Below are 14,925 nucleotides of genomic sequence, written 5' to 3' on the forward strand. Positions count from 1 at the left end.
CTCATTCTTTTAACTGCTCAAATGATCCACTTTCCCAGAAATGGGTCCTCCAAGGTCAGGCAGTAAGCTGAGAAGCAATTCCTGTCTGGGCCCAGAGCGTGAGGTTCAGCCCACCCTGTCCCACCTCCTCTCTCACGGAGGGCGGCATGATGAGGCGAATTCGCGTCTTACAGAGCAAAAACCAGAAGACGCAGTACTTCCAGCAAACTTCCTGAAACTAATTCCTATGTGCTCCAATGCCAAGTCTAAGCCACAAAGAATCTTTGGACCCTGTAAAACTAGCATATTTATCTCTTACGTTTCATCACGAATCCCTCTTGGATCTAATTCCAGTGGGCTCATTCCTGCTTAAATCCCGGTGATAACATGGGGCAATTTTGCGAGCCGCGCGCGTTCCCACTGAGGTGCCGGCTTTGCCACAGGCACTGGCGCGAGCACCTGTCGGCAGGCCAACGCCGGACAAACGCTCAGCTCTCCCTGCCCACTTCTCACAGCAGACACAATCCCTGCTAGTCTTCTCTGACCTCAAAGAAACCAAGTACTTGTTTTCCAGCAGTAACTGCTGAATGCAAAGAAAAAGGGTGCCATTCGTACTCGATAGCAGTAGTATTATTAAGGAATTACTGCTATGTTTGTTAGGTATAATCATGGTATCGCGTTATATGTTTTTAAATTACTGCCAATGAAATATTTATAGGTAAAATATTTCTGGAATTTGCTTAAAAATCAGAGGACATAATAAAACAAGATCATCAAAATGTCCAAATGGTGTTAACTTCTAAAGCCTGGTGACAGATATATGGGTTTACTTTTTAAAATGGTGACAAGTGTTTAAATTGATTTAAAATAGCAGTGCCATCAATCTTAGTGTGAGCTGACCAAAATGCTTCAATAAAGCTGATGTAGAAAAATAAACTAATGCATAAACATACACCGTCATAAAAATGCTCTTTACTTTAATGATATACCTAATTGGGTTTTAAAGGCAGACATGCACAAAGGTCATGAATGAACTCAGTTTAAATATTAATATAATTTCTTCTTCAGTTACTTCTGAGCAATCTAAGAAAGTCTATGTATGCATAATAAAAATCCCACGTAACTTTATCATTTGTTAGGCATAAGCTAAAATGCAATATTTAACATGGAAGAATCTGGTTGTTTGTATAGAAATCTGCTCTGTGCAGAAATGAGACTCCGCAAAGAGACATATTTAACACAAAAATTAATAACTTAATTTGAAAAAGAAATTGTGCTTTGTAAATTCAAAAAATATCACTTAAGGTTTTATAACTTTTCCACCTTCTCACATTAGTATTTTTTCACACTACTGTAAGGCTTCTTAATTTTCTGTGTTAACTGTCACTATGATCTTTAAGAACAGGTTAACTTTAAAGTTGCCTGTATGTGGTTATTGTGTGTGTGTATTTTGATCAAACTTTTTGAGGTAATTATAGATTCACATGCAGATTTATGAGATAATACAAAGCCATCCTGTGTAACCTTTACCTGGTTTCCCCCAAGGGCAGTGCCTTGGAAATGTATATAGTACATTGTTACAATCCAAATGTTGAAAAGGGATACAGAACATTTCCATTATTGTAAGGTTCCCTCATGTTGTCTCTTTACAATCATGCACACTTCTGTTCCACCCTCCTTAAACTTGGCAGTGACTAATGCTCCCATTTCTCTAATTCTGTCATTTCAAAATCAAAATCCTATAAACAGAACCAGACAGTATGCAACCTTTTGGGACTGACTGTTCACTAAGCACAGTTTTCTGGAGACTCATCCAGGTGGCTGCATGTATCAATAGTTTCTCCCTTCTTACTTGTTGAGCAGTATTCCATGGTATGGGTGTACTATATTACTTAGTCTAACCCCTGGTCTGTTGAAGGGCATCTAGGTTGTTTCCAGTGTTTGGCTACTGTGAATAAAGATGCTATGAACATCTATGTACTGGCTTTTGGGTTAAACAGAAATCTTCATTTCTCTGGGATAAATGCTCAGAGATACAACCGGTAGGTAGTTGAATCTCTAGGTTTTTTTTTTTTTTAATTTTTAAGTAATTTCTACACCCAACGTGGGGTTTGAACCCATAACCCTGAGATCAAGAGTTGCATGTTCCACTGACTGAGACAGCCAGGCACCACTAGTTTTCTTTTTAATTTTAAACATATTATTATTATTTTTATTAAGTAAACTCTATCTCCAACAATGGGGCTCAAACTCAGGACTCCTGAGATCAAGAGTCGCTTGCTCTGTTGACTGAGCCAGCCAGGCACCCCTGAACTGTTTCCAGAGTGGCTGTATCATTTCACACTCCCACCAGTAACGGATGAGGGATCTAGTTGCTCCATATCCTTGTCAGCATTTGATGATGTTGCTTTTTTATTTTAGCTGTTCTAATGGGTGTGTAGTGTGCTATCTCATGGAGGTTTTACACTGCATTTCCCTAACAGTTAATGATGCTGAATACCTTTTCAAGTGCTTCTTTTCTATTTACATATCCTTTGTGATGGATCTCTGGTCACATCTTTTGCCCATTTTCTATCTGGACTGATTTTTTTTTAACTATTGAGTTTTAAGAGTTTTTTTTATTCTAGATACTAGTCTTTTGTTGGATATTCACAAGTATTTTCTCCCAGTCTGTAGACTGCCTTTTTGTTCTCTTACCACGATCATTCATAGAGCAAAAGTTTTAAAGGAGAACTTGCCTATTTTTCCTTCTATGGCTTATCCTTTTAGTTGACAAGCATGACTACCACTAGATGAAGATTTTCTCCTTTTTTCCCTACAAAGGATAAATATCTGAATGTTTTACATTGGACATATGATCTGTTTTGAGTTAGTTTTTGTATGTTTTTTCTTTTTCTTTCTTTTCTTTTTTTTGCCTAAGGAGTCCAACTGCTAGAACACCATTTATTGAAATGGCTATCTTCCTCTGTGAGTTGTTTCTGCACCTTTGTTAAATCAGCTGGGCATATCTGTGTGGGGTCTATTTATGGGTCCTCTATTCTGTCCTACTCCCGTACGGATCTATTCCTTTACTAGTATCACACAGTGTACATTAAGGTTTGAAATCAAAGAGGGACTCCCCTACTTCATTCTTCTCCAAAACTGTTTTCACTATTCTAGGTCCTTTGGCCTTCTAATTATATTTTAAAATAACGCTGTCAAATATCTACAGTAAAATCTTACTGGAATTTTGATAGGAATTGGGTTATATCTCTATGTCAATTTGTGAAGAAATGACATCTTTATTAGGTAGGATACTCCAAACAATGAACATAGTACATCCCTCCATTTATTCAGATCTTTTTAAATTTCTTCCACCAGCATTTTGCAGTTTAGAGCACACATGTCTTGTTCATGTTATTTTTAGATTTATGCTAGGTATTTCATTTTCTTTTGGTGTGATTATAGATGGTATTATATTTTAAATTTTGGTGTTCATTGCTATATACAGAAATACAACAGATTTTTTAAAAGTAAACTCTATGCCCAACATGGGGCTTGAACTCATGACTCCAAGGTCAAGAGTTGCATGTTCTACTGACTAAGCCAGCCATGCACCCCCCCCCCCCNTTATTATCTTGTAATTTTGCTGAACTCACTTATTAACTGTGCCTTTATCTGCCTTTCCTGCTTTATTGAACTAGCTATAGTTTTCACCAATATCTTAAGTAACGATGAGCACAAACAGCCTTGCCTTGTTCCTGATCTAAGGGATAAAACATTCAGCCTTTTATCATAATTACAATGTTAGCTGTGGGTTTTTGTAGATGCTTTTTAATAAGCTGCGAAGTGGTCTTCAATTCCGATTCGAGTATGTATGGTATGCTGCAGTTTCATTTTCATTCACTTCAATGCAGTTTTAGATTTCCTTTAAGATGTCCCCTTGACCCAGATTATTCAGAAGTGTGTGTTGTTTAGTTTCCAGATCTCTGGACATGTTCTTTCCAGTTATCACTTACTGATAACCGGAACTAATAGAACTGAAGGGAGAAATAGACAAATCCATAATCATCATTGGAGACTTTTATTGACTTCTGGTTTAATTCCATTGTCTAGTTTATTTCCAGTTGCTTTACTGGTTTTTGCTTCAATTATCTGATAGGTCTGTTATTTGATACATCCATATTTAAGACTGCTAGGTTTTCCTGGCAGACTCTTTTGGTACTATGTAATGTCTGTCTCTGGCAATTTTCTTTGTTCTTAAGTCTAAACAGAGCCACTCTTGCCTTTCCCTGGTTAATGTTTGTATGCGTTATCTTTCCCATACATTTTCAACTTGCCTATATCATTATACTTGAAGTGAGTTTCTTGTAGACACTCAGATAGTTGCTCTTTAATTCTTTCTGCCAATTTCTTTTGATTTGTGTACATTTCATATAATTATTGCTATGTGAGGGCTTAAGTCTGCCATTTGGATTTTTGTTACTGTTTTTGGTTTTCTTTTTTCTGCCTGAGAGTTAACTGAACTTTTTGAAAAATTCCTCATTTATCTATGGTTTTTTAGATACTCATTTACCTAGTGTATCCCTTTGGATATTTTTTAGTAGTTACTCCAGGTATTGCATTTATATGTATAAAACTTTATACATCCCAGTCTACTAGTGTTGTCATTTTACCAAATCAGATGAAGTATAGAAACCTCACCTCCCCTGATGTCCCCTTTCTCTGCCATGGTTTATGATATTTCCTCTATGTACAACATTATCTATACTTTTGCTTATCAAAGATTCCTTCTTTTATCATTTCATTTCTGTTAGATAACTTCCATTAGCCATTGTTTTGGAGCAGATCTTGTATTAACAAATTCTTAGTTATCTTTCACCTGATAATGTCTCCATTTTCATTTATTCTTGAAAGGCATTCTTGGGGTGCCTGGGTGGCTCAGTTGGTTAAGCATCCGACTTTGGCTTGGGTCATGGCCTCACAGTTCGTGAGTTCAAGCCCCATGGCAGGTTCCGTGCTGACAGCTCAGAGTGTGGAGCCAGTTTCAGATTCTGCATCTCCCTCTCTCTGCCCCTCCCCTGCTCATGCTAAGAATAAATAAATATTTAAAAAAAGAGAAAATTATTTTTGCTAGTTCTGGCATCCTGAACATTATTTTCTTTCAGCTCTTGAAACTGCTGTGTATTTCTTTCTGACCTTCATTGTTTCTAATGAGAAATCTGTTATTGAACTGGGTAAGGTATTTCTCACTGCTGTCAAAATTGTCTTTAGCTTTCAGAGATGTGACTACGGACAGAAGTTTGGCTTGGTGTGGATTCATTTGGGTTTATCCTGTTTGGAGTTGGCTCAGCCTCTTGAATCTAGAGGTTTATGTCTTCTGCCACATTGGGAAGTTTTCAGTCTTTACTTCTTTCAGTACTTTTTAGGACATCTTTCTTCTCTCCTTCTAGGAATCTGATAACACAATGTCAGGGTTTGTGTTACAGCTCCACAGGTCCCTGAGCGCTGCTCATTTTTGTTTTCCAGTCCATTTTCTCTCTGTAGTTTAGACTGAGTGGTTTCTATTATTCTATCATCCAGTTCACTATTTCTTTCCTTTGTCCCCTTCATTCTGCTGTTGATCTCATCCACTGTGCTTTTTTATGTCAATTATTATACTTTTCAGTTCTAAAATTTCTATCTGGTCCTTTTTACCTACATCCTTTTTAAATGTTTATTATTATTATTATTATTTGAAAGAGGGAGAGAGAGGGAGGGAGGGGGAGAGAGAGGGAGGTACACAGAGAGAGGAAGACAGAGAATCCCAAGCAGGCTTCGAGCTGTCAGCGCAGAGCCCTATGTAGAGCTCAAACTAACATACTGTGAGCCGAAATCAAGAATTAGATGCTTAACCGACTGAGCCCCCCCTTACTTCTATTTGTATTGTTGAGACTATTTTTCACTTGTTTTAAGTGCTCCTAGTTGTTGAGGCATTTTTATGACGGCTGCCTAAAAAAATCTTCTTAGATAGTTCCAACATCTCTGTCATTTTGCTATTAGTATCTACTGATTCTTTTTTTTTTTTTTTTTCTGTTCAGTGTGAGATCTTCCTGGTTCTGGATATGAGGAGTGATTATCTAATGAAATCTGGCCATCCGGGCTTCTGTATTATGAGACTCTGGACCTTATTTAAACCTATACTTTTGCTGGCTTCTTCTGACCCCAGTAACACAGGACAATGGTGAGTGTGGGAGAACCTTATTACAGCAACCTGATGGTAGAAGCAGCACCATAATTTTCTGTCATGTTTGGCTGTAGTAGAATGGTTATCTTCTTCCTAATAGGCTTTGCTGGTCCTCTGACTAGAAGGCAGGCTTCTCTTTTTCCCCCAGCACCTGCTGGCCTTTCTGGATTGCCAGTTTCTCTAGCGCCTGATCTGAAGAAAACCAAGGAAAATCAGTGCTGGGTCACTTTCCCCAGACTCCACAGTCCCTAGCTGGTCCTCTCACCACCTTTCAGCCTTCCTGTGATTGTTTTACATACAATGTTCAGAGTTTTACCTCTAGTTGGCAGGTGGGAGAGGTGAGTAAGTCTACTCCATTTTTTCTAGATGCTGAAGCCCTTTGGTTATTGCTTTGTTGGTCAGTAAGTTGCTAAGTCATGAGAGATTCAGGTTTGATTTTTCCCTTTGTGGATCACAGAACGGTCCTCTACCTTCTCAAAATACTTTATCATGAAAGATTGTTAGCTGTTAGGTAAAATCTCATGGATGATTATATTATGTAATGCTTGTCTGTAAATCTTTTAAAATGAGATTTAAAAAGATTATTTCTTAATATCCCTGGCTTTTGAGAGGCAAATTAATTTACAAAGTTAAGTTCTCTCAAGAGTATGGGAAATTCCTGCCCAGATAAAATTTAAATAATTATTATTATTAACCACATATACAGGATTTCTGTAATACATGCGGCCAAAACATTAATGGAATTTATTTAAGTGGTCAGCCAAATGTCAATAGTAATTTGCTGCTTAGAAATAAAATACCTACTATTTCTGGTTAAGAATAAGGAAAATGAACACAACATCATCAGAAACAAAGCTAGAAATCCAGGATTACTTTATAGTAGTTGATGTTTTGTTATCTGACTTCAGAGTAGTTTTATTAACTTAAGTAATAATCTCTACGCCAAATGTGGGGCTCAAACTCACAACCCCGAGATCAAGAGCTGTATGTCTTCTGTGCCGGCCACATGCCTCATAGTATGTTTTTCTTTTAATTAAAATGTAGACAGTTTTGGCTTCAGGGCTCTCAAAATCAGTAAGAAAATCAGAGATAACTAATAAGGATATGCTTTGTAAGTTTTGAAATCTCCACATTGGCCCTTACGGTTTCAAACGCAACACCTCTTAAAGGAGGAGCTCTCTCAAACAGGTAGCTTTACGTGTCTAAGTTGAACGAAGAGGCGGAATAAATTTCTCTCTGGGTCTGCTGTGCAAAGCGCAGTGTTACTCTTGCCTGTTAGCAAATTGTAATTCCTGGACACTGGTAAAGCATTAACTGGTCGCTGTAGGAAACGCATGAAGGACAGCCACAGAGCACATCTTCAAGTATAGACAAGTACAGTATCTTACCTAAGAACGAATTTTCCAGGGAAAATACCAACGCTGTTGAATAACTGTAGTCTACTTCTGGGTTCGAAAGTTAATGAGAAGAGCTCTAAGTACAATCCTAATAAATATTTACTCACTGTTTACTAACATCAAAGGCATAGTGTTAGCTGCGACCTAGCACCTCATCTCTGCTATCCTCAGGAAAAGGAGATTTTAAAATCATTTACTCTTGAGAGTCCCTTTTTGCAGCTGCTGCTAAGATTCTTACCCAGAAGGTGGCAGTACTCTAGGCAAACTACTTATCTTCTTGTTGTTGTTGTTGTTGTTTTAAGATATTGTTTTTAAGCAATCTCCACACCAAACGTGACACTCAACCTCACAACCCCGAGATCAAGAGTCGCATGCTCCGCTGACTGAGCCAGCCAGGTGCCCCAGCCTTTTTCCTGTCTATTATAAACTAGAATGTAGCAACACTTTTACCTTAGAGAGAATTAACTGCCTGCTCATCTGTGTATATTATATAAATACCACACCCAAATACAAAAAGCATAAAAGAACATGATGTGTTCAGAAAACTTGTAGCAGTTCAGGCTGATCAATGAAAATAACGGAGATACTTTAAATTTTACTACATATGACAAAATTCCCATGCTTTTTTTTGTTATACAGCAATAATATAATATTTTCCTTATTTAAGAAAAAGTAGATACAAATAGCTACAAATGTTTATTGTCTTGATACATTTCCAAATTTCATTACTGCTATTTCCTTTTTCCCTCTCAGAATAATTACATACAAAGATGTGTTAAAGCATTTTGGCTTAGAGAGAAGGTTCAGAATATAATTTAAGAGTCTTTAAGAGATTTAAGATGAATGCTACAAGACAAGGCATTTCAAACAGAACTTATCCTACTCTATAATAATAAACACTAAAAAGGTTATGGGGGATAGACCAATAAATGAATATGAAAGCACATAATACGTTTCAATTAAGTAAAAAGATGAGAAACATTTAAAAGGGCCTTTTATTTACCTCTTCTACATTGGAAGCAGTCTTAGCAGAAGTTTCCATGAAGATAAGTCCATGTTCTCGTGCAAAAGCTTCACCTTCTTCTTTTTTTACTTCTCTTCTAGATTCTAAATCACTAAATATGGGAAATAAAAGGTCTTATTATTAACAAACACAGTATAAACAGAGGCATCTGTGGAAAGTGTACCATGAGATTCAAAGTTGTGATGACTATTCAATTAATTTTTAACACATAACCATCAACTGCATTATTCCGGGTCTTATGAAGGTCAAAACAGAGCACAGTGGTCAGTTTCAAAGAACAAACAACCCAACAGAAGAGAGACTCTGAGTTGGAGTCCTCGAACGCTACAAGTAAGAGAAACCTAAATGGAACATCTACCCAACATTCTGCTTCTGAGTATAGTGGGTTCCCAAACAAGGGGATGGTTTTGTTCAAAATAATAATTCAAGACAGTACATCGGCACTAGTCTCATTATTCAGCCAGACTGAGTTTCTACGAATGTGATTAAAAAATAAATCACATAATTTTCAGAAGCTCTAGGAAAGAAACTGCTTAATAAAACCCAAAGTACTAAAGAAACATTAATTAGATTATTAATCTCATTTGGTTTCACTCCTAGTAAAACTGTAAACAGAAAAAGAGAGAAAGAAACAAAAGTCTAGCCAGAAGTTTTGGGGCAAGCATGATACTCATTTTATCCTACAGGAATTGTACTGGTAAGGTGGGGGTGGGGGGAAGTACCAGTGTCCTTCAAGTGTGTTTTATTGTGAATGTTTAATCTTTATTATAAAAGAGTTTAAACACACAGAAAAGGATGAAGACTAGACTAATCACGTACTTCCATCTAGCCCTGACATAGTATTTTGACATTTGTATCAAATTTCTTTACTGTTAAGAAATAAAGTCAAGTTACAGTTGATTCACCTCCTGTGTGCGTGTGTCTGTTCCTCATCTCATTCCTTTCCTTCTTCCTTCTGAGGGAACCACTTGTCTGTATTTGGTGTTTTCACTCTCATGCTGGTTATACAGGTACTTAATTTTAAAGCCATATAATAAACTGGGTATTTTGCACATTAAAAAAAATTCGGATGTAGCTATCATTCAACAACTTGTTAATTTTGGTCAACATGATGTTTTCCAGATTTATCAATACAATATATGTAGATCTAGTTTCTTAATGTTTTCCTGCTGTATTATAAGTCCATTGAATGAAGGCAACACTATTTATTTTTTATTTTCATTTTTTTTTATTTTTTATTTTTTTTAAATTGTTTTTTTATGTTTTATTTATTTCTAGGAGAGAGAGAGAGAGAGACAGCGTGAGCAGGGGAGGGTCAGAGAGAGAGGGAGTCACAGACTGAAACAGGCTCCAGGCTCCGAGCTGGCAGTCAGCACAGAGCCCGATGTGGGGCTCGAACCCACGAACCGCGAGATCATGACCTAAGCGAAAGTCGGACGCTTAACCGACTAAGCCACCCAGGCGCCCCCTATTTATTTTTTAAATGTTTATTTATTTTTGTGTGAGAGAGAGAGACAGTGTGCGTGGGGGAGGGGCAGAGAGGGAGGGAGACACAGAATCTGAAACAGGCTCCAGGCTCTGAGCTGTCAGCACAGAGCCCAACCTGGGGCTTGAACCCACAAACCCTGAGATCATGACCTGAGCCCAAGTCCGATGCTTACTCCGTTGAGCTGCCCAGACACTCTAACACAATTTATTTTTTAATTTTCCGTTTGACAAAGTTATTTATAATTTTTCATTATATATGATAAAAATTTTTATACTTTTTGGTGTATATGTGCCAAAGCTTTTCAAAGGTAGTATTTCTCAAACTGTGCCATGACTCAGTGAATAGTAAGGAATAAAGTAGAAAATATAAGTGCATCACCCATTGTTTCATGGAATTTCTGTTTTTTATGTAGGTATGCATGAAATTTGTGTATCAGGGGCATGATATAAAATGCATTTATTATAAGTCCAATCAAAAAGCTCAAAAGCCATTGCACTCGAACACATACTTGGTACAAAGTTGCTTCCAAAACCGTTATATAATTTACAGTCCTAGCCGCAGTGTTTGAAAGTTCCCATTGTATCACAATCCTCATCAACACGTGATAAATTCACACTTGTATTGTCTATTTCTTCCTACTGGAATACGTTCATACCCACTGTTGTATTTTGACTTTTTTTCACTTAATGTATATTGTGGATCATTTTCCCATGTAACTTTGCAGTCTTTCACAGTACTATTTTTACTGAGTGCACAGTAAAGAACGTTAGTATTTTATGCAAACTTACATCACACAAATTAGAGATGAAACAAAGATGGTAGAGCCTCAACTACCTAATGTTAATGCCACTGTTTAACCCTTACAAAATTCACCAGGAACTGGGTACCTTTATTAAAGCTGGCTGACCAGAATAAGCTGTCAATTATGTTTACAAAGTTGTCACTCAGGTCTTTATCAGTCACCGTTGTTTATGTAATTGAAATTTCTGAGTGACTTTAACTTTCACAGTTGTTACACTTTAAAAAATAATTTACAATTTATAAAATGTCATCTAAGCATCCAGTGGTGGAAGTGCTCAAAAAAATACTCAAAATCTGAAATGTTAGAAAGTCTGATACAGAACATCACAGAGGGAACCACAAGGATACGTCGTACTGTTCATTCAGACGCCCTTGCTGTGAAATACCAGCCGTAAGATGAGAACGAAAAAGGCAGGCAAACTAAGTTTACAAATATTTACAGCAGAAGCAACTATCCAGCTATAATCTGAGGGCCTCCTGTGTACCGAACCCTCTCCTACATCTGGGGACAGACCACTCAACAAAATAGACAAAAATCCAAACCCCTGGCCTCACGGAGCTTCCGTTCTAGTAGGAATAAAAAATGGGGGAAACACTAGCAATAGTGATATGGACACACGTTAAGGGAATTCACCGTCCTTATCTGAAGATCGTTCTTAAGGGCATATTATATTTGAATTACACAAAATCTTCAAGGAAATACCTTTTCCCTCAAGTACCTTTGTCCCATTTTAGGCCTATGCCATATTTAAATAATACTTACTTTAGGATAAAATTACGGTTTTCCACTCCCACGATCTCTGATTATGTTTGCATTTGCAAATGGCGTCTTAGCAAAGAGGGTTAAAGACACGTACGTTTGAGGGATTGTTTAAAAAAAAAAAAAGGTGGCAATTTAGGATGCACGATCTTTTGGGGCACCTGGCTGGCTGACTCAGTAGAGCATCTGACTCAATCTCAGGATTGTGAGTTGTAGCCCCACGTTGGGCAAGGAGCTGACTAAAAAAATAAAAAAATAAATAAAGATAGGAAACCTAAAAGAATGCATGATCCTTCTTTTTTTATCATACCCTTCTTTACTTGTTTCCTCAGTTTTCCAGGTATAAAAATCATACTGTCGTCTGGCTCTTCATTCCCAATAATCCCATTTAAATGGTTTTCATTACTTAACTATCCTTCTTTCCTAAACCATAATTCATGCCCCCTTTTAGTTTAGCATTTGTGATATAATCCTTGACTATTAAGAATTTTTCATCTTTGTAGACTCTGCTTCCTATTTCTTGTGTAACCAATTTAAAATGCCAGAGTTCGAAAAACCTGTGTCATCTGTCACTCTGACTAGGTCACTGCCCTTCTCAAATCCCTTCACTGGCTCCCTACTGCTTAACTCATCTAATTCAAAAACTGCCTATTCCCTGTTTCCATGTCTACCCCAATTCACCTCATCTAATAATAATTACCTCATTTATCTCTGCTCCTTCCTATCACTCTTTGTACGTCATACATTCTTTGTCCCTTTCTCCTAGTTTCTTCCTTAAAATGCCTTTCCATCACTACTATACTTTTTTTTTTTTACAAATAGTTTATTGTCAATTCATCACTACTATACTTTTAATGATAAGGGCCACTCATCTATAATCATGAGAAACACTTATTATTTGTAATATGCTTTTTCCTTTTCACAGTTAGACTATAAGCTGCTCATGGGCAGGAACAAAGTTTAAGCCGTCGGTAAGTGGCAGCCCACCGTGTCTGAGACACAAGGAAAACGCTGGTAAGATTAAAAGTACGAAAATACTCTTTATTCTCCAAGATCCTTCTCTTATTACTTCACACATCACCACTAAATGGTAATAAGAACACTTCCATATTCTAAGGACTAAAGTTTCCTGATAATAGCCTTCATCTTAAAACGTTTAGTGAGATAATTTCAATGAAGAAAGAAAACCCGAAAAGGTCTTGGGCAAAAGCCAAGACGATAAGGCACTTCTAGTCACAAAAAATAATAATTGGCCTTTTATAACTGAAATATCACTTACGTAAATAACAGCAAACCTTGATTTCTACTAAAATAATTTTTTTCTAAAATTAAATCTATACAATATAATGCTATTTACTTTATTTTTTAAACAACTTTATTGTAGTATATAATTGACATAAAAGAAACCACATATTTAATATAAAATGAGTTTCACAGGTTGACATGTGTACCATGAAGCCGTTCACCTCTCCTAAGTTTTCTCAGACCCCACAATAATCCATCCTTTCCTCCACTTTACCCTAGGCAACTCATGACCTGCTTTCTGCATTTTCCAGGATTTTATATAAATATATGTCTTGACTAAATGCCTTCATTTCTGTCTGGGTTTTTTTTACTCAGAATAATTTTTTTTTAATGTTTACTTTTGAGAGAGAGCGAGTAGGGGTGAGGGGAGAGAGAGAGAGGCAGACAGACAAACAGACTCTGAAGCAGGCTCCAGGCTCTCAGCCGTTGGCAAAGAGCCCGATGTGGGGCTGGAACCCACGAACCACAAGATCACGAGCTGAGCCTAAGTTGGACCCTTAGCCAACTGAGCCACCCAGGCGTCCCTTAGCATAATTACTTTGAGATCCATCTGCTTTGTTGCATGTATCAATGTCTCATTCTTCTTTATTGCTGAGTGGTACTCCACTGTAGGACTGTATCACAATTTATCCATTTACTTAATTCTTTGAAACGTGTGTGGTTTTCACTTTGGGGCTTTTATAAATAAAGCTGCTAGAGTGTTTATGTATAATTCTTTGTGTGGCCCTATAAAAACATGTTTATGTTGGGTAAATACCTAGGAAAGGCATGCCTTGGTGTTTTGTCGGATGCATATTTACTTTCTAGAGAAACTACCAAGTTGTTCTGTAACTGGCTGTATCATTTTACATTCCCACCTGCAGTAAGAGTTTCAGTTCCTCTACATCCTTGCCAATACTTGTTATGTTAATCTTTTTGATTTTACCTATTTTAATGAGCGTGTAATGATAAATCATTGAGATTTTTTTAATGTCTATTTTCGAAAGAGAGTGAGTGAGCGAGCATGAGTGGGGGAAGGGCAGAGAGAGGGAGATATAGAATCTGAAGGAGGTTCCAGGCTCTGAGCTGTCAGCATAGAGCCTGTTGCGGGACTCAAACCCACGAACTGCGAGATCATGACCTGACTCGAAGTTGGACACTTAACCAACCGACTGAGGCACTGACCGACTGAGTCACCCAGGCGCCTTGATATATCACTGAGGTTTTAATTTGCATTTCCCCCATGATTAGTGGTGTTAAATATTTTTTATTTGCTTACTTGCCGACTATACATCTTCTTCAGTGAAGTGCTAGTTCAGATCTTTCACTCCTTTAAAAAATTGGGCTGTCTTTTTATTAATGAATTGTAACAATTCTTCATATATTGTAGATACAAATATTTTGCCATTATATGTTTTATAAGGTTAATATTTTCTCCTAGCTTGTAGCTTGCCTTTCATTTTTGAAACTGTCTTTAAAACTCTTTTTATTTTTTAAATGTTTATTTTCGAGAGAGAGAAAAAGTGTGTGAGCAGGGAGGGGCAGAGAGAGAGACGAGCTCTGTGCTGACAGCACAAACTCGTGAATCCTGAGATGGTGACTTGAGCCAAAGCTGGCCGTTGAACTGACTGATCCACCCAGGTGCCCTGAAAATGTCTTTTGAAGAGCAAAAGTTTTCAATTTTGTTGAGTTGATCCTTAAACAACATGGGATTGAACTGCAGGGGTCCATTTACATGTGAATTTCTTTCAATAAATACAGTACAGTACTGTAAACATATTTTTCTTCATTGTGATTTTTTTAATAATTACCTTTTCTCCAGCTTACTTTATTATAAGAATACAGTATTTAAGATATAAAAAATACAAAATACGTGTTAATCAACTATTTGCTATCAGTATGGCTTCCAGTCAATAGTAAGCTATTAGCAGTTAAGTAGTTAGGGAATCGAATGTCTGACTGCACAGTGTTCACAAGGGTCAAATA

At 37.1% G+C, this 14,925-nt stretch overlaps 1 protein-coding gene across 1 annotated transcript in view; it reads right to left on the bottom strand.

Annotated features, from left to right (window-relative positions):
* RAB2A (RAB2A, member RAS oncogene family) overlaps positions 1-14,925 on the bottom strand; it is a 64,408-nt gene that overhangs the window by 13,028 nt on the left and 36,455 nt on the right. Inside the window, exon 6 of the mRNA XM_077751817.1 lies at positions 8,585-8,696. Coding sequence (XP_077607943.1) covers positions 8,585-8,696 — 112 coding nt within the window. The remainder of the gene's footprint in view (positions 1-8,584; positions 8,697-14,925) is intronic.

This window comes from Crocuta crocuta, unplaced genomic scaffold (genome assembly GCF_008692635.1).
Source record: "Crocuta crocuta isolate KB4526 unplaced genomic scaffold, BGI_CrCroc_1.0 scaffold20, whole genome shotgun sequence".
NCBI lineage: Eukaryota > Metazoa > Chordata > Mammalia > Carnivora > Hyaenidae > Crocuta > Crocuta crocuta.